The sequence below is a fragment of the Rhopilema esculentum genome, chromosome 17 (assembly GCF_057945365.1).
Source record: "Rhopilema esculentum isolate cy_ngs chromosome 17, ASM5794536v1, whole genome shotgun sequence".
NCBI classification, from domain to species: Eukaryota; Metazoa; Cnidaria; class Scyphozoa; order Rhizostomeae; family Rhizostomatidae; genus Rhopilema; species Rhopilema esculentum.
In genome coordinates this window covers 1,732,292-1,759,614 of record NC_142831.1, presented here as the reverse complement: position 1 = coordinate 1,759,614, position 27,323 = coordinate 1,732,292, and the positions used below count along the sequence as shown (strand labels likewise).

The window sequence follows — 27,323 nt, the reverse complement described above, 5'->3', positions numbered from 1 at the left end:
TTTTACCAGCTTTTTATATGCATTTGCTGCTGCCATCAGCGTAGAATGTGCCAAGATCGAGCAAATAACCATTTATAGAGCAATATAGAACAAAGTGTTAAATTAGTAAAGGAGAGAAAATAGAAAACTCTTTTGCATCACTCCTTAATATCAGTTTATGTTCCACGTTACGTGTATAATCATTGCAGCGTAGCAATACATGCATGAAATCCTTTTGTATGATCATTTTTAAGCTTGAATTGGATTTTCTGAAGATCAAGGAGACTATAATATCGTAAGTCAAATAACAAGACTATCATTCATGTCACTTCCTAACACGATAAAGTGGTCTTTGCTTTGCTATATATAACCAAGTCAGAACAATAAAGACAGTTTGCAGAATATATATTTATGATGTATTTTCTGCTTTTTGTTGTCAAAAATTTTGTTGACAGCTCTTAGAGCTTAAAGAAAAAAACAAGCTATTAATCCTTGAAAGAGTCTTTGTAAATAATCTTTCAGAAAAAAAGTTGATTTTATGTAATTCAAATCTCTTGAATGAAGCACAAAGCACAAACCAAAAAAATTTCAGCCTTCGCCCCTACTGTTCATAATTAATGTACTTAATTGATAGAAAAACATAAATTTTGTACTTAATAGATAGAAAAACATAAATTACAATGAGGGTTACTTCTTGATAAATTTTGAAGATTCCATGAAAAACTGGTAACATAGTCTGCTGAAGTTATTTGCGTTCGACAATCTTCAGAGTATAATCAAATGATAATGACCAATGGTAGGCAGAAAATTTACATTCAAGTATGGATCGACAGTGGCTCAAGAGAAAGAATAGGCCTTTTTTAAATCCGTGTTTGGCCAAAGAGAGAAAGCGAACTTTTGCTGTCGAAAGAAGCTAGATCAAAAGGCGATGGCTCATTTTCCATGGCAGACGATGGCAGCAATTTAAGATTTTGTGCAAACTGTCACTATTGTCTATTTGGCTGAAGATTGTCAGGCGAAAAGTACCTCAGCATGCTATGTTTCCAATATTTCATGCCATTTCCAAACTTTGCGGTACAGAAAATTCAAACATATAACATGAAATCTTCGTGCATTTTTAATGTCCTCTTTTGCTGATTGTAGCAGATATATTACATTTCTCTTCCAATGCATTCGTGCTTGCCAGAAATTGGAGAATAAATATAGATTGATCAAGCTTTGTTTCAGAATACATCTAAAATGGAAAGTTCATGTTAAAATAAACTTTTGATATCACAAAATGACAGAATAAATATCAAGCCTCTTTTTATTTGTTTCAACAATATAATTTCTATTAACAGAATAATATGCAGAAACTCTTAGCTTTTTAACTTCATGAAAATTCAACATAAAATTCAATTCAGGCTACACACGTTTTTAAGAATACAGTCTAGAAGAATGTTAATGCTCAATTTAAATCGCTGAAATTTAAAAATAATTCAACAATAATCAAAGGCTCAAGCTTCAATAAGAATTGGATATTGTGTTTATTTTAGTGTTTTGCAAAGCAAAACAAATGCGAGTTTAAAGATATATATTTATAAATAGACTTATCCGGCCTTGGATTCATTAATATTATAATGCGAATCAGTTTCACCTTTGGTCGCCAAAAAGTAATTAAAGAATAATCTTAGTCTCAAAAATAAAATGAAAATATACTCATAAATTTAACTGAGGTATACTCATTAAATACATCTCTATGACAGTACATATCTGTACAATCAAAAGTTGTACTAAACAATGTCAATGGCTTATATATCCTTGACTTCCAACACCAAAGTGTATGGACCCATTTTCAAGAAAACGGGTTTTGATAATGAAATCTTCTCTAAACTGCCATTTCCTCCACTAAAGCCGCTTAGAATCATTTTTTAGATCCATTTCATGGACATCTTACCTTTTCGGGACCATCGGAAGCCATCTTGCAAAAAGAGTTCTCTTCGACATTGCTTTTGGTCTTAAAAGACCTCCGTGCAAATTGGCCTGTGCATTTTTTCTCTTTAGATGTTTCTCTACAGGTTAATTCATTTTTCACATTGTTTGCCTGTATTATTGGGCCCCATTCTATTTGGTTTAGGCGATGAAATGCCAAAAGTAGTCAAAGCAAGAAAATCAGTTGCTTTATCAAAAGTAATGGCCCAATGAGCAAGATGCAAGTTACATTTACATTTCGTGACCAACATTAAAGGAGTAAATTTTCATGTGAATATACATACCTTCATAAACCTCAACCTCGCATACTTGGAGATATTCTTGCCTATTCAAAAAGATACTGACGTAACGACCCATCAGGACCTGTGGACAATCGAACTTTTTCAATTCACCACTTGCCAACCTTCCATCTTTCACACAAAGCGCATTGTTTCGTCCGCCATTTGATCTATCATCCCCAACACTGATATCGAATGGATTGATTTTTTGTTGACCAAAAGTTGCGCCATTCTTTATTTGGACACTTTTAACAGCAGCTTGCCTTGTAAGGTCCACTTGCCACCAGGGTACTATGTCAGCTTTTGTGATACTGCATAGCTGCCAGGCCCCATTTCTGTCACCGTCATTTCCAAGGCTGGCAACTAATGTGATTCTATTTATGGTGGCAGTTGATGAATGTGAGGACGGCTTTTTATATGCCAAATTCTCTACTGTTATCAAAATTATGGTCAGATTAAGAACAATGAATCTTAGTTTTGAAATTCATTGGATTCATGTTGATCGAAAAAACACATTGCATTCCTGTTTTTGGTAGAAGCATTTTGTTAATTTATGCAAAGTGTTACAGACTAACGTTTTAAAGACGTTTAACAATAGCATGATACAACATGAGGCATAACAACTAACCAATCACAAGAAGATCTGCATCCTGTTATCAACGACAAAACTTTATATATAAATCTCCTGTGGCCATATTCATAATAATAGTATTGAAGCTGTCTTTTAAAATTTAGATCAGTAATCACTTTTTTTACTTTTTTTGCCTTAGGTTTTGGTTTTAATAGACCGTTATTTAAGACAATTTGCATGTACATCAATTGTAAAAGATAACCTTGAGCTTCCATGTCAAATCCTTAATGAAAAGACAATCAATCAATGAGATATTTTTGTCGCATTATCTTTATTTTCCACTTTGGCATTTAGTTTGGATAATAATTTCACGTTTGAATTATATCTTATTTTTACTGTAACTTATTTACTGATCAGAATTATGCCAATACAAAGACCTGTGAAAGAAAACAATTTCGTTCTTCATTTAGACTTTGTCTGTACTTTTTAGGTGAAGACAAATATATAGAACTTTGTATTTTACAACAAGCCTGGTCCATATACTTAACCAAGAACCAAAAAAAGAAAGTTGGAATATTTGAAACAAACATGTAACAAACCAGCCACAAATAATTAGATTATTTGAAACATACCTTCATAAACCTCAAGCTCGCATACTTGAAGAAATTCTTTCCTGTTCAAAAACACACTCACGTAGCGACCCATCATCAGCTTTGGACAATAAAAAGTTTTCATCTCGCCACTAGCCAACCTTCCACCATTTACACAAAGCGCATTGTTTCTTCCGCCGTTTCAGCTATCTTTTCCAACACTAACATTGAATGGGTTTATATCATGTGTAGGCCAGGCTACAGAATTTGTTATCCGAACATGTGTAACAGCGGCTACCTTTTCAAGATTCACTTGCCACCAGGGCTGCTCTTCATAACTGGTGAAACTACATTTCTGCCAGTTTGCCGTTCTGTCACCATCATTTCCAAAGCTTGCAACAAGTTCTATTCCGTTATATGTATGGGTTGATGAATGGGAAGATGGCTTCTTATAGGCAATATTCTTTGCTGTGGGTGGAAGAAAATTTACAAAAAGTAATTGTATTAAAAACTCTTCTTATGCACAATACAAAACAAGGGCTTTTGTAAAACTATAAGGTTTTACAGATAAACGTAGACGAAAGAAGGACAACAAAAATGTACATAATTTCTATTCGATATCCAAACGACGGCAATAAACTGGAACAAAAACGAGGATGTATCAAAACCTGACACTACAAATATTCGGCGACTCCACAATAACGATTTTGCGTAACGGCAACTTTAACACGACTAAAGGTAACGTCAACTTCAAATCGACAGAATTTACGAACAAGGGTACAGCAAATATACCACTTGACAAACAAACCCTAATTATGTTTTAACACGATAATTATATCAAACAAAGGGACTGATGAAAACAATAGTGTTGATGGGATGATGCAATGATATAGAATGTTGATGGCAAGGAAACAAACAACAGTACTGACGCAAACATTGGCACACAACACAATTAGTTTACTAGAAACAAAACATGCAAAACTGGTTGTATAGCACTTTGTACCCCAAAAGCAATGTAGTTGCTATTGTATTTACCAATGCATTTATACCCTGGGCAGTAGCAAGTGTCAATGCATTTATGTCCGGCGCTGCAAGGATCATTTGCTTGGCAATACTGACCAACCTGCAATGTAAAAATTTTATTTCATGAATGATCAATTGTTAGCCCTATCACAACATATCACGAGTGCTATATTAGTCTTGAAATTTACGAGAAAAAAAGCTCTTTTTCTTTAAGGGCATGTTTTTTGCAGAGCTAAAAAGATAAAGATTGAAAGCTGTGTTTGATGCTCATCTTGATCAATGACTTGTTGTTCTTCTTTTTTCTCTCTTTCAACTAATTTTTATATGTGCCCTTTTCGCAATTTTCTGTCACCAAATTAATTTTTAAATTTATAAAGTTAGTTGAATTTTAAATAGGTATTTGAAAAGAAAACTCACATTTTTCTCTTCAAAACGGGTTGAATAATATGTCCAACCCTCCTTTATTTGCGTTTCAATGAAATCTTTTGGATCCTGTGCTGATTTGCTATTCAACTGGCAAATACCAAGCTCTCTGTTTAAATTTATAGACTTGCATCGATGCTCCATGATGCATTCAAACTTACACATCTGCTCATCCAAGTTGTCCAAAGAACGAAATGTAGAACTAAGTGATTGATCATGAAGCACAGCAGTAAAATTGGCAAAGATCTTGCATGGCAGACGAAATATTTCTCCATTTGTATTTACAGAAATCACAAGCAGCAACAGTCTAAAAAATATTAGTACTGAATCAAGGCTTACTTTTTACTAGCCGTTTTCTACAAAGCAATTAGAAAATCTCTTTGTCCATTAAAGATATACACATAAAGAAGCCCATCAAACCTAGCAACAATAGTTGTTTTTAAGCATAAAAAATTTTGATGATAAAGTTTCGCGAATCAAAAAAAAGCTTACAGAAATTATTTATAAATATCATCTTAGATAGAATTATTTCTCACAAGAAAATCTTCCGTTAGAATGCTGAACTACGTTTAATCATCCGGAGGAAAGTACTTCGGAACCTAAGCCTAATACGTTTTTTTTTGTCTTCACAAGCAAAACTTTAATAAAGCTGTTACACTTTCAAGACCACATATTCTCTAAAGGCTAACAGAGTTTTAGATCTACTTCGAGACAACCTTTGCTATAAATTAAAACTTTATGTAAGAAAATGAAACAGTAATCTTTGTCACAATTCCTCCTTGAAAAACAAAATTGAAGTTAGCAAATTGAAAGAAAGAAAATTCGAAGTAAGACTTTTTCATAGAAATATTGTCCGTCAAAGTCTTAAGTTAAAACAATCAATTCCAGATGTGGCCAACATTCTACGTTGCTTCATTTTCAGAAAAAAGTTAGTGTCAAAAGCACGGGTTTTGAATCAAAGACTTGCACAAAACTAAAATAGTATGATAACGATCACCAATTGAAAAGTAAATAAAGGGGAAAGAAAGAAGTACAAAGTCTAAAACAAGCGAATGGAGCAACATCGGGAATGAAGAAAAGGACAAACGCGTAAAATAAGTTGACTTTTCTGGAAGAACAGATAGAAAAACATATATAATATAACATTTTAAAATCAAGACATACATTTGAAAATGCATCTTCTTTGATCGGGAAACCAGACAACTTTGTCTTTTAACCTTATACTGGAAGAAAACAGCTCACTTCTTACCAACTTTAAACACACTTTGCAATGACGATCAACTGATTTTATATCCCCATAAATTGAAATTGGAATCTGTTTTTACGTTTGACAACATCGGAATTTATCATTAAATTTGAAAATTTGCATTTGTTTAACACTGTTGAAAACACTGTTGTTATTAAAGATTTTTCAAATGCAATTCCTCAATATTTTTGCCGAAAGTCAATTACCTAATCAACCTGCAGAAGGTCTTGTTGCTTAGAATAATAAGAATATAATAACACAAACATACATTGTAATAAGAGTCTTGCTTGAAAAACTCGAAGGATCTGTTGTTATTTATAATTCTAATTGCGTCGAATCATTTGCTGCAAATCGATTGATTTATTAAATTGCGCAATTTTTAATTTCTAAAGAAAATTAGATAAATAGTACTTTTAAATTTAAAAAAGTCAATTTCTTCATTATCTTATGTAAACAGTTGATGATGAATATTTTTGTATTGAAATGCATTGATTAATATTTAATTTTCTATTGCTTATATAATCAAAGTAGAAAAAATAGCAAAAGTTTTTTTCAAGAACCTAAGGCTTTATAGGCCTGTCAAATGATCATACTATCAGATATTTAGAATGAATTTTATTAAATCATTTGTTAAAATAGTATTCCTTTTTAATCTTCAGATTTTTTTCTATTCAAATTATATAAAAGAAAGTTTAGAAATGTCAAATTTTTAATGCTAATTTAACCCTATCCAGACTAGGGGGGGGCACAAAGTGCCCCCCTGGTTGGTTTTTCTTTCATAACTTCAGGAGTTTCAAAGCAATACCCCTCAGACCTCCTGACTTTTAGTTTTAACCTATCTGACACATGTTCATATAAAAAGATAATTTTTTTATTATTAATCAGGGGGTTGTGTAGGGGCGTTTTCAAACTAGTCAAGTAAAAAATAGTTCAACCTGCCACGGATTCAAAACAAAAGTAGATATATTGATGAAAATTAGTATCTAGGCATAAATTTGTGCTCTTTTCATGATTCTGACCAGAAAATTCAAATTCAACATCCTTTTCTATGATTTTTCTGCTGCGCATGCGCACGCATTTGTTGACAGAATTATAGGTATTACATTAATAAAACTGCCAGTTTAGAATAATTTGTCTGCTAAGGCACTAAAAATGAACTCAAACATGACATTTGGTTGTATTGATCATTTAGTTATATAGAAAATACTATAGCCAAATACAAAATATGTTGAGTTCTTTTGTTTGGAACGTTAATAATTTTGAGAAGTAACATTAAAATTGTGGCAATCTTCTTGTTTCTATTAGAAAATGCATCAAATTTGCTTATTTTAATATCTTAGCCCGATGCTTTGGAATTAATGATTATTTTAAGATTTTCTAAAATTTTCTAAATTTTTGCTTCACCCGGCCACCATTATGATGACGTCATCGTAAAACCACGTGACTTAAAAATTGAACAATAATACTAAAATGTGGAGAAAAGATAGGAGTACCATCAAAACAAAGTTCATTGTCCTAGCTAGAGGGACAAAGAAATTATGGAGGGGGGGCACTTTGTGCCCCCCCCTAGTCTCCCGAAAGTTTCAAAAAGCCTAGTCTGGATAGGGTTAAAGGAAATTATATCGATAAGAATTAGGTTCAAGCCAATGAGGATAGCCAATGAGGAAAAATAGAATTCACTCTTTGTACCAAACCAATGTCCCCTGGAAGTTTAAAATTATGTATCAACCAAAAAATTGCTCTCCTTGCATACTAAATTTGCACTTTCTTTTCTATATTTCTATTAATTTCAAATCTATTTCATGTCCTCTAAAAAAAATTTTTTCAAGTCAGCAAACAAATAGCTTTTCTTCGACTAGTAGACCATGAAAAGGAAAATGAGCCCATCCTTTTCTGTTTATTAAAAAAGCTTTTTGGCCTTATTTCCTATGTTTCAAAAACAAATTTTAGAATAAACACATTTGGAAGCCAAATTAGCGATCATCGAAAATGTGTACGATTATTTCTGGCCGGATGTTGATAGGAAGCAAGTATCTTTCTCCATCTTTCCATTTCCCTTTTTTCAGCCCTGCACTCTTTCAAAAGGTCTCTTCGCATATCGTAAGGCCGTATTGTATACAGTTAGGTAGAATTAAGAAACCTCTGCCAGGTTTAAAACTTTTCCAGAAAGTTGTCTCCTGTATATAGCTGTGAATTTGAGTTTAAAAGGAAATCTTTGTTAGATATATCTTGCAGTTGTTTAGGTAATATGGGATTGGATTCATTAGTAATGGACAAATTAGAAAAATACGGAAGAGTTGCATTAATTATGCAGGAGAAATAATTCAATTGTCTAGCTTAACAAACAACAAAATCCCTCAACAAATGATGTACTGCTTAAATAGCTCTTTATTTTTAGATTCGCATCTTTTCTTTGCGCAAATAATTTAACATAAAGAGGAGTGAAGTATTGCTGGGCTGGACAGAAACAGAGACAGTTGTAAGAAAAATTCAACAATTTGAAAGTAAGTTATATTTTATTTTAAGTCTAGTATTCCCCATTCCGACTATTCCGAAATTTGAGGAATACAAACATCCCCTTTCCGGTTAATCGGTAATTAAAATCTTACACTTTTGTCTGTGCTTCCCCATCCTTTTCCTTTGACTTAAAATCATTTCATTTATCTTCGCAGATTTCACTTCAAATGGGTTTATTAGGTTCAGATTTTACGAGCAAGCCATTTTCAGCTTAGATCATTCCGAGCTCTACAACAAAACGTCGCATGAGTAGTAGCGAATAAATTACCAAAATACCAAAAGATCTGAGCATCTCTATAACATGTACTGCATTTAGTTTTCCAAAAGTTTCATTTGAATTAACAAGTTATTAATAAAAATATTTAAGATCTTTAAATAAGACTACAGTTTCGCAGCATTTTTATATGATTTAAAAAGAAGTTGAGTACATTTTTCACAGTTAAAGTAAATAGCAATTTAATTTGTTTCCTAGGAAAGATTTCAATCAATCTATTGTCCAAATGGGACTTTTCTTGCTCGCGACCTTTCTTCTCAATATTTTCTGCTTTGCTTCGATAAAGTCAGACGAGAATCAAAGTACAAGCAAATCTGTTTTCGAAGAAGTGCACAACCCAACTCAGATAACGACAAGCATGTTGCATAAGACCTTCCATCAATGCAGCCTTGATAACACCTGTCGTTACGTTGTTAAGGATATCAAGAACCACATTTTTCATCGATTTAGAGATGAGCAAGAAATCCCAACCAAGAGATCAAACTTCGTTATATGGTCTAAGAAACAAGCAAGAAGAGGTATGAGTTGTTATTTCCAAAGCCATGTAATCAGCAGCTCTAGTTAGTAATCAATAACTGGTTAATAAATCCTTTTATTCGTTTAGAAAATATGTCCAATTATTATTATTTGTAATTGATGATTCTGCACAAAAATCTCAGCGAAGATCAACACAAGGCACAATTTTACCCAAAGAGTGCTTGGATTCTGTATTCAGTCAGAAATCTTGAAATCATTGACGCTTATGTTTGTTAACCTTATGGGAAATAACATATGTAGCCAACCAGGCCTTGTGTTATTGTTTTGCAACTTAAAAGTATACTAGAAAATGATGTAGTCTGTTAGATGAACAAAAAAATATAGTATTTTCCAAGATGTCTTTATAAAAATAAAATGCAATAAGAGAGCTTGAAAAAATTATGTAGCATTTTGCTACTTTTTAGAGATTCAATTTAATGAAAGTGGTTTTTGTGATTGAGATGAAATCCTTTGATTTGAATTCAATTCCAGGCATTCAAGGAAATATCGCTTATAAGAAACCGTCCTCGCATTCATCCGCTAATGAATATGGTGGAATTACATTTGTTGCCAGCTTTGGAAATGACGGTAACAAAACTGGGGCCTGGCAGCGATGCAGTATCACCAAAAAAGAAATAGTACCCTGGTGGCAGGTGGACCTTACAAGGCAAGCTGCTGTCACAAGTATCCAAATAAAAAGTGGCGCAACATGGGGTCAAGAAAGAATCAATCCATTTGATATCAGTGTTGGGGATGATAGTTCAAGTGGCGGACGAAACAATGCGCTTTGCGTAAAAGATGGAAGGTTGGCAATCGGTGAATTGAAAAAGTTTGATTGTCCAAGGCTTTTTTTGCTTGGTCGGTATGTGACTGTATTCTTGAACAGGCAAGAATATCTTCAAGTATGTGAGCTTGAGGTTTACGAACTTCAAACGGAGTTGTTCGTGTAAAGTATCGTTATTGGTAAATTTTATGTTTTACAATGATTATTCCATATATATATATATATGTTTTGCAAAGAGTTCATAATGACATGATAGCTTAAAAGTGGCTCTGAAAAAAGCAAACATTATGAAACATGTACTCTTCAGAGTAAAACGTTTAACAGTCTTCAGAGTAAAAATCGTCAGAAAATATATCAAATAATTTTCATATCTTTCATTCTTTGCATTGATTTTATAACATTTGCGCACTTTTTTCTCTTTTACGTCATCAAAACATGGAGAATCTTTGAGAGCCTATACTGTTTTTTATTCAACTGGCAAATACCCAAATATTCTTTCAATGTTAAAAGATTTGCATCGATGCTCCATGATGCATTCAGTCTTATATGTTGCTTATGGGCAATCCAAAGTACTTAAAACACATTGTGTTCATTGATTGATTTGATTTGATTTGATTTGATTTGATTTGATTTGATTTGATTTGATTTGATTTGATTTGATTTGATTTGATTTGATTTGATTTGATTTGATTTGATTTGATTTGATTTGATTTGATTTGATTTGATTTGATTTGATTTGATTTGATTTGATTTGATTTGATTCGATTTGATTTGATTTGATTTGATTTGATTTGGTTTGATTTGATTTGATTTGATTTGATTTGATTTGATTTGATTTGATTTGATTTGAATTGATTTGATTTGATTTGATTTGATTTGATTTGATTTGATTTGATTTGATTTGATTTGATTTGATTTGATTTGATTTGATTTGATTTGATTTGATTTGATTTGATTTGATTTGATTTGATTTGATTTGACTTGATTTGATTTGATTTGATTTGATTTGATTTGATTGGATTTGATTTGATTTGATTTGATTTGATTTGATTTGATTTGATTTGATTTGATTTGATTTGATTTGATTTGATTTGATTTGATTTGATTTGATTTGATTTGATTTGATTTGATTTGATTTGATTTGATTTGATTTGATTTGATTTGATTTGATTTGATTTGATTTGATTTGATTTGATTTGATTTGATTTGATTTGATGCAACAACAACAATAACATTGTTTAAAAGACAATATGGAGCAGAATTCTTAAAGGGCCTCTCCAGCCAAAATTTTTAATTGCATTTTATTGGCTAATCTAAAGGAGTTGAACCTGCTGATCATGAATTCGTTATTTGTTTTTTACAGTTTATGAGATATAAGCTCTTGCATTTCGATAATTGAATTGAATTAAGCGACAAAAGTTTTCGGTTAGGTGACACTGTTACGCAATTTTGAGTCGCCTCAAACCGAATCGAACGTCGGCCATTCGCAAATTGAACACTGCAATTGTTGGTACTCTCAGTTCTGTTCACTGGCTTTTAGTTTGAGCATCTCAGATATCAATTCTGAAGCCTTTAGTGGTTCATCGTTTCTGGAAAACAACTGAAGTGTCAATTTTGATTAATTATACGCGAGGGAAGAGCTGGAACAGGAAGCCGTAGCTTTGTGGGCCTACCCAGGTGATCAAAACAAGTCGTGACACAGCATGGACACATTCCGACCCGCATAGCTTTTAAAATAACTGTAAACATTTAATATTTTTCGATCCTAAAAAGCAACTGCTGTAGATTTAGATGCAGTTATCAACGCGTGGCCATGACTCCTTCACGATTCGGTGGAAGATATACAAAATTCATGAAGAACGAGAGCCGCACACTGTGACGTCAGAATGTAACAAAACTAATTCAGCTTTTGTCCTTTTTTCTCGGAAAGGTGCAACTTTGAAGACTTATAACTTCTAAACTAATTGAAAATTTGCAAAAACAACAACTTTGCCATAATACACGCACCAGATGCTAACTTTTAGTCAATAAAAAAACTTTTTTTTGGCTGGAGAGGCCTCAAAGTAGGTTAAATAACAAGATGACGGCCCCCCTTTTGTTTCAGCGATTGATATGTTCATTTATAATTATGTCTTGTTGAATTAAATTAAATTACTTTATGGTCTAAACAAGAAGTTTTGCAAAGCTCACTGACTTTCAAATAGTTTCTAGAAGATAATTTTTCAAATATTTTTTGAATCAGAATTTAGAAGAGTTAGTTCTTATTTCTACAGGTAGATTGTTCCATAATTTTGCCCCCATATATCGAGTTGATTTCAAGCCGTACTGTAAAGTATTTGCCATATTGAGGACGTGATCACCATGTGTTGATTGCCTTGTGCCATGACAGTGAATAGATGTATTAGGGAAAAAGAAGTTATGGAAATACACTGGAGTTAGCTTATTGCTTGATTCATAAGCAAAAGACAATAGTTTCAATTTAAAGACATCTGAGATTCTAAGTAATTTGAAGTTTTTTTTAAAAATAGGAAGAGAATGAGCAAGGACTTCTTGATGTGATATAGCTCGAACAGCTCTTTTTTGTAATTTTAAATAGTGGCTCAATATGTGAATCAAACGTTTGTCTCCAAACATTAATACCCTACTGTAAAACGGACATAAACAAAGCATTATAAATTGATATTAATGAATAGACAGTGTAATTAAGTATCGATAAGAGTGTGAAATTACGGCTTTGATGTATCGGAAATCACCATCGCAACGGTTGGTGGCAATAGAGTCCAAAGGTCAGTTTGCTACCCAGGCTAATGGCGGACGTTACCCGGATATGGTTCATAACGATTGTATTTAGAATTCAGTAACTTTTGATGAAAGTTATATATATTACAAATTCTTTGTCCATAAGAATTCCTCATCTAGAAAAAGTTCTTCTGAATTTTGAACCAGTTCAGGTTTTTTGATTCTGCCAGCAAACTATTTAAGGTTTGTCACGCTTTCAAGCCAGAATATTCTCAAACTTTTAAATGAATTATATGAAAGAAAGTTAAATTATATTAAATTATTTGGAGTAAGCTTTTTGGAAGGACAGGGTAAAAGACGATATTTATTAGCAGTAAAAAGCATTGAAAGAAAGGGGGAGAAGACGACATTTATTAGCAGTAAAAAGCATTGAAAGAAAGGGGGAGAAGACGATATTTATTAGCAGTAAAAAGCATTGAAAGAAAGGGGGAGAAGACGATATTTATTAGCAGTAAAAAGCATTGAAAGAAAGGGGTAGAAGACTACATTTATTTGGAGTAAACTTTTTGGAAGGACAGGGTAAAAGACGACATTTATTAGCAGTAAAAAGCATTGAAAGAAAGGGGTAGAAGACGATATTATATGAAAATGAATTGATTTAATAACTTGCAAAACTGTTGCTATTTAAGATATTTTAAATACAACAATTTTTGCTGCAAACTTATTGCCTTAACATCCTGCAAAAGCAATTATTATTCAAAGCTATAAACTAAATGATGATAAGAATAATATGCATATAAAATATATTTCTTTCATTAACTGTATGAACTGTTTTTTATTAGATATTTCTTATAAAATGCTCCAAATCACTTGCTGCACATCAATTGCTTTATCAACCAGCCCATAATATTTTTTTCTGAAGAAGTTTTGATAAATGCGCTTCATAAAATAGAATAAAATTTTATCTATTGATCATTTTGTACAAGCTTTTTATTGAACAAACATTGAAGACTTTGATTGAACTGAACTTATTAATATTTTGTCAATTTACTGATGAGTTAAACTGGAAAAATATATTGTTTACATTATCAAAATTGAAAAAAAAGGTTTAATGATTTCTTGAATCGGTCATATTTGTCACTTTGTTAAATTTTCAAAGCAGCAAATATAAAGAATGAATTTTATCAAGATAAAATAAGGAACTAAGATAGCCTAACTCAAATGTACCTCAATTTACCTCCCTTTTCGCATCCCAATTTTCGATGGAACGGGCTCTGTTCTCCGAAACGAGACCACTTTTGACAAGAGCAAGCCTTGCCGAGACAAATGAGCCGTTGCTCTTACATTTCTATGATGTATTAGTACGGTTTCCAAATACCATTTCAGTTTTTGGCATGGTAAAATTCTGAGATACGTTGTAAAGTGATATATTGAAAATTAAATGCATGAAAAATTCGGACTATATATTCGGTCATAATTTTGGATAGACGAGTCTTTAGAAACTAAGAATTTGGAATTTGACGTTACAAAGAGCATTACATGCAAGTCTGATTTTGAACAACGAACTGTTCATGTTCCATTATGAATTTTACTTCGAAAGTGATTTCGGTTTTAAGGCTCCTTGGGCAAAAGTTTGACGCCTTATGCACTAGCACAGAATTTACATTAGATGTTTTGTGTCACAAGTGTGTGTGCTGTTTGTTGGAACGGGTATTTACTTTGCATTGCATAATTAGACCCAACATACTTTGCGTTGGTCCATTTGTGTGCATCTGTATTTAGTTTTACCAGCTTTCTAGATGCATTTTGCTGCTGCCATCAGCGTAGAATGTTGCAAGATCGAGCAAATAACTATTTATAGTAATATAGAACAAAGTGTTACATTAGTAATGGAGAGAAAATAGAAAACTCTTTTGCATCACTCTTTAATATCATTTTATGTTCCACGTTACGAGTATAACTATTGCAGCGTACAAAATCCTTCTGTATTATCGTTTCTGAACTCGAATTAGATTTTCTGGAGATCAAAGAGACTATAATATCATAATTCAAATAACAAGACTCTCATTCATGTCACTTAATAACACGATACAGTGGTCTTTGCTTTGCTATATATAGCCAAATCAAAACAATAAAGTCACTTTGCATAATTTATGTTTCTGATCTTTTTTCTGATTTTCCTATCAAAAATTTTGCTGACAGCTCTTAAAGCTTAAAGAAAACATCAAGTCTTTGTAAATAATCTTTCAGGGAAAAAATTGATTTTTTGTAATTTAAATTTCTTAAATTGAGCATAAGTCACAAGCCAAAAATATTTTTCAGCCTTCGCCCCCACTGTCCATAATTTATAGAGAGATAGTAATTTATATAAAGATAGTTCTTGCTAAATTTTGAAGATTTCATGAAAAATCGGAAACATAGCTTACTGAAGTTCTTTGCGTTCGACAATTTTCAGAGTACAAACGAGTGTTAATGACCAATGGTAGGCAGAAAATTTACATCCAAGTATGGATCGACAGTGGCTCAAGAGAAAGACTAAGCGTTTTACAGGCTTTTTTAAAAACCGTGAATTGCCAAAAAGAGAAAGCGAACTTTTGCTGTCGAAACAAGCTGGGATCCTTTTGCTTTGATTCCAAAACACCCAGATGAAAAGAAGATGGCTCATTTCCATCAAAATTTTAAGGGCGAGATGCAGCAAGTTAAGATTTAGTGCAAACTTTCACTATTGTCTATTTGGGTGAAGAGTGTCAGACGAAAGGTACCTCAGCGTGCTATGTTTACAATATTTCATGCCATTTCCAAACTTTGCGGTACAGAAAATTCAAACATATAACATGAAATCTTTGTGCATTTTTAATGTCCTCTTTTGCTGATTGTAGCAGATATATTACATTTCTCTTCCAATGCATTCGTGCTTGCCAGAAAGTGGAGAATAAATATAGATTTATCAAGCTTTGTTTCAGAATTCATCTAAAATGGAAAGTTCATGTTAAAATAAACTTTTGATATCACAAAATGACAGAATAAATATCAAGCCTCTTTTTACTTGTTTCAAAAATATAATTTCTATTAGCAGAATAACATGCAGAAACTCTTAGCTTTTTAACTTCATGAAAATTCAACATAAAATTCAATTCAGGCTACACACGTTTTTAGGAATAAGTTTTATAAGAAAATTAATGCTCAATTAAAATCTCTGAAATTTAAAAATAATGTAAAAACAATCAAAGAATCAAGCTTAAAAAAAATTGAATATAGTGTTTATTTTAGTGTTTTGGAAAGCAGAACAAATGTAATTTTCACGATATATATTTTGAAAAAGACGTATTTGGCCTTAGAGACATTAACATTATAATGCAAATCAGTTTCACCTTTCGTCGCTAAAAAGTAATTAAAGAATAATCTTAGTCTCAAAAATAAAATGAAAATATACTCATAAATTTAACTGAGGTATACTCATTAAGTACATCTCTATGACAGTACATATCTATACAATCAAAAGTTGTACTAAACGATATCAATGGCTTATATATCCTTGACTTCCAACACCAAAGTGTCTGGACTCATTTTCAAGAAAACGGGTTTTGATAATGAAATCTTCTCTAAACTGCCATTTCCTCCAATAAAGCCGCTTAGAATCATTTTTTAGATCTATTTCATGAACAGCTTACCTTTTCGGGACCATCGGAAGCCATCTCGCAAAAAGAGTTCTCTTCGACATTGCTTTTGGTCTTAAAAGACCTCCGTGCAAATTGGCCTATGCATTTTTTCTCTTTAGATGTTTCTCTACAGGTTAATACATTTTTCACATTGTTTGCTTGTATTATTGTGCCCCATTTTCTTTGGTTTAGTCGATGAAATGCCAAAAGTAGTTAAAGCCATAAAATCAGTTGCTTTATCAAAAGTAATGGCCCAATGAGCAAGATGCAAGTTATATTTACATTTCGTGACCAACACTAAAGGAGTGAATTTTGCTGTGAATACACATACCTTCATAAACCTCAACCTCGCATACTTGAAGAAATTCTTCTCTGTTCAAAAAGATACTGACGTAACGACCCATCAGGACCTGTGGACAATCGAACTTTTTCAATTCACCACTTGCCAACATTCCATCTTTCACGCAAAGCGCATTGTTTCGTCCGCCATTTGAACTATCATCTCCAACACTGATATCGAATGGATTGATTCTCAATTGACCCCAATTTGCGCCACTTCTTATTTGGACACTTGTGATAGCAGCTTGCCTTGTAAGGTCCACTTGCCACCAGGGTACTATGTCAGCTTTTGTGATACTGCATCGCTGCCATTCCCCATTTCTGTCACCGTCATTTCCAAGGCTGGCAACTAATGTGATTCCATTTATGGTGGAAGTTGATGAATGCGAGGACGGCTTTTTATATGCCAAATTCACTGCTGTTATCAAAATTATGGTCAGATTAAGAACAATGAATCTTAGTTTTAAAATTCATTGGATTCATGTTGATCGAAAAAACACATTGCATTCCTGTTATTGGTAGAAGCATTTTGTTAATTTGTGCAAAGTGTTACAGACTAACGTTTTAAAGACGTTTAAGCATAGTATGATACAACATGAGGCATAACAACTAACCAATCACAAGAAGATCTGCATAAGACATTTTTTGTTGTCCTTCTTTCGTCTACGTTTATCTGTAAAACCTTATAGTTTTACAAAAGCCCTTGTTTAGTATTATGCATAAGATAAGATTTCATTACAATTTCTTTCTGTATATTATCTTCTAGCCACAGCAAAGAATATCGATTCTTCGCTGTGGCTAGAAGATAATATACAGAAAGAAATTGTAATGAAATCTTATCTTATGCATAATACTAAACAAGGGCTTTTGTAAAACTATAAGGTTTTACAGATAAACGTAGACGAAAGAAGGACAACAAAAAATGTACATAATTTCCATTCGATATCCAAACGACGGCAATAAACTTGAACAAAAACGAGGATGTATCAAAACCTGACACTACAAATATTCGGCCACTCCACAATAACGATTTTGCGTAACGGCAACTTTAACACGACTAAAGGTAACGTCAACTTCAAATCGACTGAATTTACGAACAAGGGTACAGCAAATATACCACTTGACAAACAAACCCTAATTATGTTTTAACACGATAATTATATCAAACAAAGGGACTGATGAAAACAATAGTGTCGATGGGATAATGCAATGACATAGAATGTTGATGGCAAGGAAACAAACAACAGTACTGACGCAAACATTGGCACACAACACAATTAGTTTACTAGAAACAAAACATGCAAAACTGGTTGTATAGCACTTTGTACCCCAAAAGCAATGTAGTTGCTATTGTATTTACCAATGCATTTATACCCTGGGCAGTAGCAAGTGTCAATGCATTTATGTCCGGCGCTGCAAGGATCATTTGCTTGGCAATACTGACCAACCTGCAATGTAGAAATTTTATTTCATGAATGATCAATTGTTAGCCCTATCACAACATATCACGAGTGCTATATTAGTCTTGAAATTTACGAGAAAAAAAGCTCTTTTTCTTTAAGGGCATGTTTTTTGCAGAGCTAAAAAGATAAAGATTGAAAGCTGTGTTTGATGCTCATCTTGATCAATGACTTGTTGTTCTTCTTTCTTCTCTCTTTCAACTAATTTTTATATGTGCCCTTTTCGCAATTTTCTGTCACCAAATTAATTTTTAAATGTATAAAGTTAGTTGAATTTTAAATAGGTATTTAAATAGAAAACTCACATTTTTCTCTTCAAAAAGGGTTGAATAATATGTCCAACCCTCCTTTTTTTGCGTTTCAATGAAATCTTTTGGATCCTGTGCTGATTTGCTATTCAACTGGCAAATACCAAGCTCTCTGTTTAAATTTATAGACTTGCATCGATACTCCATGATGCATTCAAACTTACACATCTGCTCGTCCAAGTTGTCCAAAGAACGAAATGTAGAACTAAGTGATTGATCATGAAGCACAGCAGTAAAATTGGCAAAGATCTTGCATGGCAGACGAAGTATTTCTCCATTTGTATTTAGAGAAATCACAAGCAGCAACAGTCTAAAAAATAATAGTACTGAATCAAGGCTTACTTTTTACTAGCGTTTTGTAAAAAAGCAATTAGAAAATCTCTTTGTCCATTAAAGATATACACATAAAGAAGCCCATCAAACCTAGCAACAATAGTTGTTTATAAGCATAAAAAATTTTGATGATAAAGTTTCGCGAATCAAAAAAAAGCTTACAGAAATTATTTATAAATATCATCTTAGATAGAATTATTTCTCACAAGAAAATTCTTCCGTTAGAATGCTGAACTACGTTTAGTCATCCGGAGGAAAGTACTTCGGAACCTAAGCCTAATACGTTTTTTTGTTTTCACAAGCAAAACTTTAATAAAGCTGTTACACTTTCAAGACCACATATTCTCTAAAGGCTAACAGAGTTTTAGATCTACTTCGAGACAACCTTTGCTATAAATTGAAACTTTATGTAAGAAAATGTAACAGCAATCTTTGTCACAATTCATCCTTGAAAAACAAAATTGAAGTTAGCAAATTGAAAGAAAGAGGATTCGTAGTAAGACTTTTTCATAGAAATATTGTCCGTCAAATTCTTAAGTTAAAACAATCAATTCCAGATGTGGCCAACATTCTACGTTGCTTCATTTTCAGAAAAAAGTTAGTGTCAAAAGCACGGGTTTTGAATCAAAGACTTGCACAAAACTAAAATAGTATGATAACGATCACCAAGTGAAAAGTAAATAAAGGGGAAAGAAAGAAGTACAAAGTCTAAAACAAGCAAATGGAGCAACATCGGGAATCAAGAAAAGGACAAACGCGTAAAATAAGTTGACTTTTCTGGAAGAACAGATCGAAAACATATATAATATAACATTTTAAAATCAAGTCATACATTTGAAAATGCATCTTCTTTGATTGGGGAACCAGACAACTTTGTCTTTTTACCTTATGCTGGAAGAAAACAGCTCGCTTCTTACCAACTTTAAACACACTTTGCACTGACCATCAATTGATTCTAAAATTGCCATAAATTGAAATTGGAATCTGTTTTTACGCTTGACAACATCGGAATTTATCATTAAATTTATAAAATTTGCATTTGTTTAACACTGTTGAAAACACTGTTCTTATTAAAGATTTTTTGGATGCAATTCCTGAATATTTTTGCTGAAATTTAATTACTAAATCAACCTGCAGAAGTTCTTGTTGCTTAGAATAATAAGAATATAATAACACAAACATACATTAAAATAAGAGTTTTGCTTTAGTAACTGGAAGGATCTGTTGTTATTTAAGATTCTAATTGCATCTAGATTCTAATAAATTGCGCAACTTCCAATTTTTGAAGAAGTTTAAATAAATAGGCACTTTTAAATCCAATCGAAGTCTGTTTCTTGATAATCTTATGTGTAAACAGTTGATGATGAATATTTTTGTATTGAAATGCATTGATTAATTTTTTGCGTATTAACTGTTGTTGAACTTTATTTTGTTTATATAATCAAAGTAAAAAAATATCAAATCATATCTTCAAAACCCTAAGGCTTTATCAGCATGTCAAGTGATCACACTCACAGAAACTTCGATTAAATTTTGTTCAATCGTTTATTGAAATCTTATTGCTTTAATAGCATTTAGATTTTTTTCTATTCAATTGATATAAATGTGAAGTTCCAGAAATGTCAAATTTTAGGAAAGACCCTTTTGGAAGCGTAATTAGTAATCATTGAAATTGTGTATAGTTATTTCTGGAAAGTTTTCCCCATTTTCATCCCTGCACTCTTACAAGACGCCTGCTTGCCTATCGTAAGGCATAAATGTATACAGTTGGGTAGAATTAAGCAACCTTTAACAGCTTTGAAACTTTTCCAGAAAGTGGTCTCCTGTCTATCGATGTTAACTTGAGTTTAAAAGAAGTTCTTTGCTAGATATATTTTGCACTTGTTCACGTAATATGGGATTGGATTCATTGCCAAGGGACAAATAAGATAACTACGAAGGAGTTGCATTAATTATGCAGGAGGAATAATTCAATTGTCTAGCTTAACAAACAGCAAAATCCCTAATCAAATGATGTGCGGCCTGAATGGCTCTTTATTTTTAAATTCGCATCTTTTCTTTGCGCAAATAATTTAACATAAAGAGGAGAAAAGTATTGCTGGGTTGGACAGAAACAGAGACAATCGTACAAAAAATTCAACAATTTAAAAGTAACGTTTACTTTTAGTCTAATGATCCCCATTCCGACTATTCGGGAATTTGAAGAATGCATTCATCCCTTTTCCGGTTAATCGACAATCAAAATCTAATCCTTTTGACTGTGCTTACCCATCCATTTCCTTTGACTCAAAATCAGGTATTTTTTCTCGCAAAGTTTACTTCAAATGGGCTTATTAGGTTCAGATTGCACGAGTAAGCATTTTTAAGCTTCGATCATTTCGAGCTCTGCAACAAAATGTCGCATGGGTAATAGCGAAGAACTTAGCTGACAGAGGACATGACCAGGTGAGAGATGAGGCCCTGTTACAGAATTTTTGGTAATTTGATATTCTCAAGGGTCAACAACAATGCCAAACAATGCCATTTGTCCCCTAAACACCTACGAGTTTGGGCTTAGTTCTTAGCTTAGAAACAAGGCACCAAAAAATGGTAAACGCTCGAGACTCATCTGTTTAGATAAGAAAGTCACGACCTACATAATTTTCCCCTAAATTCCTATGCCTTAAGTACCAACACAGATCTCCCCTTTCGATCAACCTTGAGAACATTTCTAATCCATAATCCACATTACCAAAAGATTCGAGCATCTCTATACCGTGTACTGCATTTAGTTTTCCAAAAATCTGATCTTTGTATTAAAAAGTTATTGATAAAAGTATGTAAGATCTTTTAATAAGACTACAGTTTCGCAGCATTTTTATATGATTTAAAAAGAAGTTGAGTACATTTTTCACAGTTAAAGTAAATAGCAATTTCATTTGTTTCATAGGAAAGATTTCAATCAATCTATTGTCCAAATGGGACTTTTCATGCTCGTGACCTTGCTTCTCAATATTTTCTGCTTTGCTTCAATAAAGTCAGACGAGAATAAAAGTACAAGCAAATCTGTTTTCGAAGACGTACATTTTTCACAGTTAAAGTAAATAGCAATTTCATTTGTTTCATAGGAAAGATTTCAATCAATCTATTGTCCAAATGGGACTTTTCATGCTCGTGACCTTGCTTCTCAATATTTTCTGCTTTGCTTCAATAAAGTCAGACGAGAATAAAAGTACAAGCAAATCTGTTTTCGAAGAAGTGCACAACCCAACTCGAATAACGACAAGCATGTTGCATAAGACCTTCCATCAATGCAGCCTTGATAACACCTGTCGTTACGTTGTTAAGGATATCAAGAACCACATATTTTATAAATTTAGAGATGAGCAAGATATTCCGACCGAGAGATCAAACTTCGTTATATGGTCTAAGAAACAGGCAAGAAGAGGTATGAGTTGTTATTTCCAAAGCCAAGTAATAAACAGCTCTAGTTAGTAATCAATAACTGGTTATTGAATCCTTTAATGAGTGTAAAAAGATCTCTACTAATTATGAATTGTAATTGATGCTTCTTCCAAAAGAAATTAATGAAGATCAACACAAGACACACTTTTACTAAAGGAGTGCTTGATTTTTGTATTCTGTCAGAAAAAGCATATTTCACCAACCAAGCTGTCACAAATGCCTGACTTTTTACTGATTTTAGTACTTGAATGTCTCTGAATTACAAAATCGTTTCATTCACTGAACGGACTTTTCCTAAACTTTCTGTTAAGCCACAATTGGGGTTGTAAACACCCCTCCTCTCTACAACACATTCTAAATTATTTTATTTTGCATATCTTCTTTGCTATTTTACCTTAATCAATTTTATTTATGCATGGGTTAGCATGGTATGTTTCCATGTAATGGCCCTAGGGTAGTCATTGACTTTTGCTCCTCGTTGTATGATCCTTGTATTATTGTGTTGCAATAAGAAGAGTAAATAAGAAAATGCAGCATTCCGCAAGATGTTTTATTTCTAATAAAATCCTTTGATTTGTCTTAAATTCCAGGCGTTCAAGGAAATATAGCTTATAAGAAGCCGTCCTTGCATTCATCCGCTCATAAATATGATGGAATTGCATTTGTTGCCAGCTTTGGAAATGACGGTAACAAAACTGGGGCCTGGCAGCGATGCAGTATCACAAAAGCTGACATAGTACCCTGGTGGCAAGTGGACCTTACAAGGCAAGCTGCTGTCACAAGTATCCAAATAAGAAGTGGCACAACATGGGGTCAAGAAAGAATCAATCCATTTGATATCAATGTTGGGGATGATAGATCGGTGATTGAAAAAGTTTGATTGTCCGAGGCTTTTTTTGCTTGGTCGGTATGTGATTCTGTTCTTGAACCGGGAAGAATATCTTCAACTATGTGAGCTTGAGATTTACGAATTTCAAACAAAATGGTTCGTGTAAAGTATCGTTATTGGTAGATTTCATGTTATATAATGATCATTCCGTATGTATGTTCTTTGCAGAGTCTTTTATGGCATGTGGAAGTGGCTTTGAAAAAAGCAAACTTTATGAAACATACTAAGGTTTTCGTTTAACACTCTTCGGAGTGTATCGTCAGAACAAAGATAAAATAACGTGCAGCTACATTTAGGCCAATTTTTGATGTTTTTACCACTATCTGCAAAAAATAATGGTGTAAAATTTGCTGAAAGATAATCTAAATTTTCTTTAAAGAATTGAATCTTTGATGAATTCATGGAAAAACTGCCGTTGTACTCAGCAAACATTTTTTCCGCGATCATTAGTTACGAAGGATTTAGGGAGAGGGAGAACAGAAAAATTACAGTATTTAAACCTTAAAAGTTGGTTTATCCACATAATTAACAAATATGAACTTACCTTTACAAGCCAATGTTAAAATATTTTCTTGTCGGCATTGATGTTTGTGTTAACGATAAAATAAATCACTAAATTCCACTGAGAGAAAATGCAGCCCACCATTCTCTTAAAATAACTACAATTGAACAATTTCTTTTGCGCTCAGGTACTTTGTATATTCATTTTAAAGGCTTGAAGATCGATGAAAAGCTCACGTATACTGATGTTCACTGCTATGGCCGAGTAAAAGCTGACGCAATTCGTCAACGGTGAAAATGGCGGGAAAATAAAAATGCATCATTTACGAAAAATTAGCTTTTCCGGGTAAAAAATCTCCGGTTGTCTGAAAAATATTGGAAAGGATCCCCGATAAAATAAAATGTAAGAAAATGAAATGTTATGCTCCCTGTCCATTGCAGGTGTAGACAGGTAGAGGAGCATCAAGAACTAACACTAACGATTGTATAAAAATTTCAGTAACTTTTGATGAAAGTTATATATGTTACAAATTCCTTGTCCATAAAAATTCCTAATCTAGAAGAAGTTCTTCTCAATTTTTAACCAGTTCAGGTTTTTCGATTCTGCCAGCAAACTATTTAAGGTTTGTCACGTCTTCAAGCCAGAATATTCTCAAAATTTTAACAAGATTTTGGAACATTAGTTCTTTATTTTGTGAATTCTTTGGTGAATTCAGGGTGTTTTCCCTAAAGTCTGGAAGCAAGCTAACAAAGTTCCCATCCATAAGAAAGGCAGTAAGAACATGAAGCAAAACTATCGTCCTATCTCTCTTCTCCCAATCTTTGGTAAAATTCTGGAAAAGCTGATCTTTGACTCGCTTTATCATCATCTGAATAAAAATAATTTATTAAACCCAAATCAGTCAGGATTTCGCCCAGGAGATTCAACTGTCAACCAGTTACTGACAATAGTCAACTCCATATTTACTGCTTTCGACTGCAATCCCACGGTAGATGTCCGATCCGTTTTTCTCGATATTTCAAAGGCCTTTGACAGGGTCTGGCATCTCGGTCTCATATACAAGCTACGCCGATGTGGTGTCTCTGGTAAATTACTAACACTAATGCAAAGCTTTCTCAATGATAGAAAGCAGCGCACTGTTTTGAATGGAAGAACTTCTAAATGGGGTAGTATTTCATCTGGAGTCCCCCAAGGCTCTATCCTCGGTCCTCTATTCTTCCTAATTTATATCAACGACTTGACAGATGGCTTAACGTGTAATGTGAAACTATTCGCCGATGACACATCGATCTTCACAGTTGTAAACGACCCACATGAAGCTGCACGTGATTTGAACCATGATTTAAACCTCATCAAGCTTTGGGCACACAATTGGCGAATGACTTTTAATCCTGACCCAACTAAGCAAGCAGTTGAGGTCATCTTTTCCAAAAAGAAAACTCCAACGAATCATCCTCCTATCTTTTTTAATAATATTCCAGTAATGAAGGTCCACGAGCACAAACACCTCGGTATTATACTTGATTCTAAACTATCATTCGCTAGTCACTTTCAATCAATTATTTCTAAATGTAAACAAGGCATAGGGATGTTGAGATTCCTTTCAAAGTACATGCCGCGATATACGCTCAACGAAATGTATAAGCTCTATGTCCGTCCCCATCTGGATTATGGTGACGTAATATATCACATTCCACAAAATACTCATGATTGTAGCCAAACTGTTACATTGACCAATTTGATGGAAAAACTCGAGTCCATTCAATACTCTGCCGCATTAGCAATAACTGGGGCTTGGAAGGGCACATCGTGCCAAAAAATTTATGATGAACTCGGATGGGAATCGCTAAACCACCGACGATGGAGTAGACGCCTTGTTTCTTTCTTTAAAATAATCAATAACTTGACACCAGATTACACTAGAAGCCCTATACCCGAACTTCAGAAATCAGGCTACATTCTTCGCAGACAGGCTTCAGTAGGGCAAATACAGGCGAGAACTGAGAAATTTAAAGCTAGTTTTTATCCAAATTGTTTATCTGAATGGGAAAAACTCGACCCAGAGATCAAACAATCCCACTCAGTAAGTGCTTTCAAAAAACAACTATTTGCATTTATCCGTCCAACAAAAAAGCTAGTCTACAACATCCACGACCCAAAAGGTTTATCCATTTTGACACAACTTCGTGTTGGACTTAGCAAGCTGAATTTCCACAAATTCAAACATAACTTCAGTGATACCCTGAATCCTTTGTGCCCCGTAAATGATGGTATTGAGGATACGGAACACTTTTTGCTGCTCTGCCATGCTTACGATACAGATAGACGTGATCTTCTTGACAATGTGAGGGCTATATTGCAACCCCATGGATTAACAAACCTTTCGAATGAAGCTTTACTGCAAATAATTCTTTATGGTCATGAAAAATTATCTTTAAATTCAAATACAAAAATTCTTGAGGCAACATTAAAATATATTCAGACCTCTGAAAGGTTTCATTAAGTAGTTTTATAAATCTTCTCTCCTATGTAATTTGTCTTTCATTGTTCTTGTTTTGTTTCGTCAATGTAGTTTGTCCTTGTTTTTGTTTTAACATCCAAATTGTAAATGTCTTTAATTATTAGTAATCTGTACCATGTAATTTGCAACATTTAATGCAACCTTAATTTAAATCAAATATGTTTAATGTAATGGCCACAGGGTTGCTATGTATTTCCATGCTCCCTGTGGTATCGTCTTGTAGTTGTCTGTTTTGTAAAATTTTATGAGAATATATAAAAAAAAAAAAAAAAAAAAATTCTTTGGGAATATTTTGAAAGCCCTGAATACCAAGTGAATACTTTTTATGAAGTAAAACTATACAAAATGATGTAAAAAAAACGCATTTGCTAACGCATTTTCTATTATCACAAAGCTAGAAAATTTTGTCTTTATACTTTATACTGGAAGAAAACCGCTCACCTCATACAATCTTTGAGCATTCTTACCACTGACCATCAAGTGATTTCATTTTTTCAGAATGTGGAATACGACTTAGATGACGTAATCAAAATGCTAGAAGACTTGCCTTGATAATCAATTGTTTATTAGATATTTGTTATAGAATGCTCCAAATCACTTGCTGTACCTAAACTGCTTTAACAACTTGTGCAAAATATATTTTCTGAATATATTTTGATAAAGACGCTTTATGAAATGCAAATGAAATTCTATTTCTTGATCATTCTATATAATCTGTTGTTAACTCAGTTTCAAACGAAATGAAATAATCCCCAGCTTTGCAAATATTCAAGAAAAAAGTCTCAGAATTCTAGTCATTCAATTGTACTTGTAATCCTCGCAAGGAATACGCATGTAACATAGGTAATATTTGATTTACATTGTTTACGGAATTTGAGACCCTTGCAGCCGATGGTTTTAGATTGTTGCAGGTGAAAATATGCCTTCCTGTGTAATATTATTCTTGTTTTTGACAAG

The 27,323-nt window shown here is 33.1% G+C and overlaps 4 protein-coding genes across 8 annotated transcripts; 2 read left to right on the top strand and 2 right to left on the bottom strand.

Moving 5' to 3' along the window:
• Positions 1-648: 648 nt before the first annotated feature.
• Positions 649-6,210, bottom strand: LOC135681580 (fucolectin). Of its 3 annotated transcripts, XR_016144826.1 has the most exons (5): positions 6,000-6,210; positions 4,830-5,142; positions 4,425-4,512; positions 3,432-3,857; positions 2,538-2,660 (listed from the first exon to the last, which is right to left on the bottom strand). XR_016144826.1 is itself a non-coding variant. In XM_065196136.2 (4 exons), the coding sequence occupies exons 1-4, from the start codon at positions 6,011-6,013 to the stop codon at positions 3,592-3,594; spliced, it is 681 nt and encodes a 226-aa protein (XP_065052208.1). In that variant the 5' UTR covers positions 6,014-6,210; the 3' UTR covers positions 2,545-3,591. The 3 variants fall into 3 exon arrangements, 2 of the variants coding, with proteins under 2 accessions (XP_065052200.2, XP_065052208.1); XM_065196136.2 differs by having other exon boundaries at positions 2,545-3,857; XM_065196128.2 differs by lacking the exons at positions 4,425-4,512; positions 4,830-5,142; positions 6,000-6,210 and adding an exon at positions 649-1,213 and having other exon boundaries at positions 2,235-2,660; positions 3,432-3,591.
• Positions 6,211-7,853: 1,643 nt separating this feature from the next.
• LOC135695985 (fucolectin-1-like) lies at positions 7,854-10,746 on the top strand. The gene is made up of 3 exons (XM_065215231.2): positions 7,854-8,585; positions 9,071-9,390; positions 9,881-10,746. The coding sequence occupies exons 2-3, from the start codon at positions 9,099-9,101 to the stop codon at positions 10,336-10,338; spliced, it is 750 nt and encodes a 249-aa protein (XP_065071303.1). The 5' UTR covers positions 7,854-8,585; positions 9,071-9,098; the 3' UTR covers positions 10,339-10,746.
• A 3,382-nt stretch (positions 10,747-14,128) lies between these two features.
• LOC135681833 (fucolectin) lies at positions 14,129-27,111 on the bottom strand. 3 transcript variants are annotated; one of them, XM_089113393.1, is made up of 5 exons: positions 26,808-27,111; positions 18,675-19,965; positions 18,270-18,357; positions 16,902-17,327; positions 14,129-15,881 (listed from the first exon to the last, which is right to left on the bottom strand). In XM_089113393.1, the coding sequence occupies exons 2-5, from the start codon at positions 18,843-18,845 to the stop codon at positions 15,871-15,873; spliced, it is 696 nt and encodes a 231-aa protein (XP_088969519.1). In that variant the 5' UTR covers positions 18,846-19,965; positions 26,808-27,111; the 3' UTR covers positions 14,129-15,870. The 3 variants fall into 3 exon arrangements, with proteins under 3 accessions (XP_088969519.1, XP_088969517.1, XP_088969518.1); XM_089113391.1 differs by lacking the exon at positions 14,129-15,881 and having other exon boundaries at positions 16,092-17,327; XM_089113392.1 differs by lacking the exons at positions 14,129-15,881; positions 26,808-27,111 and having other exon boundaries at positions 16,092-17,327; positions 18,675-20,139.
• Positions 21,448-24,315, top strand: LOC148958126 (uncharacterized). The gene is made up of 3 exons (XM_089113543.1): positions 21,448-21,455; positions 22,118-22,437; positions 23,045-24,315. The coding sequence occupies exons 1-3, from the start codon at positions 21,448-21,450 to the stop codon at positions 23,332-23,334; spliced, it is 618 nt and encodes a 205-aa protein (XP_088969669.1). The 3' UTR covers positions 23,335-24,315.
• Positions 27,112-27,323: the final 212 nt, after the last annotated feature.

What these genes read in the sequence shown, in the direction of transcription:
- LOC135681580 (XM_065196136.2), bottom strand. An exon ending in CCCGTTTTGAAGAGAAAAAT is followed by an intron (nt 4,513 to 4,829) that starts GTGAGTTTTCTT and finishes TTTACATTGCAG; the next exon opens with GTTGGTCAGTATTGCCAAGC. An exon ending in CCCAGGGTATAAATGCATTG is followed by an intron (nt 3,858 to 4,424) that starts GTAAATACAATA and finishes TTCCACCCACAG; the next exon opens with CAAAGAATATTGCCTATAAG.
- LOC135695985 (XM_065215231.2), top strand. Translation starts at nt 9,099, where the DNA reads ATGGGACTTTTCTTGCTCGCGACCTTTCTTCTCAATATTTTCTGCTTT. An exon ending in TAAGAAACAAGCAAGAAGAG is followed by an intron (nt 9,391 to 9,880) that starts GTATGAGTTGTT and finishes ATTCAATTCCAG; the next exon opens with GCATTCAAGGAAATATCGCT.
- LOC135681833 (XM_089113391.1), bottom strand. Translation starts at nt 18,845, where the DNA reads ATGTGTAAGTTTGAATGCATCATGGAGTATCGATGCAAGTCTATAAAT. An exon ending in CCCTTTTTGAAGAGAAAAAT is followed by an intron (nt 18,358 to 18,674) that starts GTGAGTTTTCTA and finishes TCTACATTGCAG; the next exon opens with GTTGGTCAGTATTGCCAAGC. An exon ending in CCCAGGGTATAAATGCATTG is followed by an intron (nt 17,328 to 18,269) that starts GTAAATACAATA and finishes TTTTGATAACAG; the next exon opens with CAGTGAATTTGGCATATAAA.
- LOC148958126 (XM_089113543.1), top strand. An exon ending in TAAGAAACAGGCAAGAAGAG is followed by an intron (nt 22,438 to 23,044) that starts GTATGAGTTGTT and finishes CTTAAATTCCAG; the next exon opens with GCGTTCAAGGAAATATAGCT.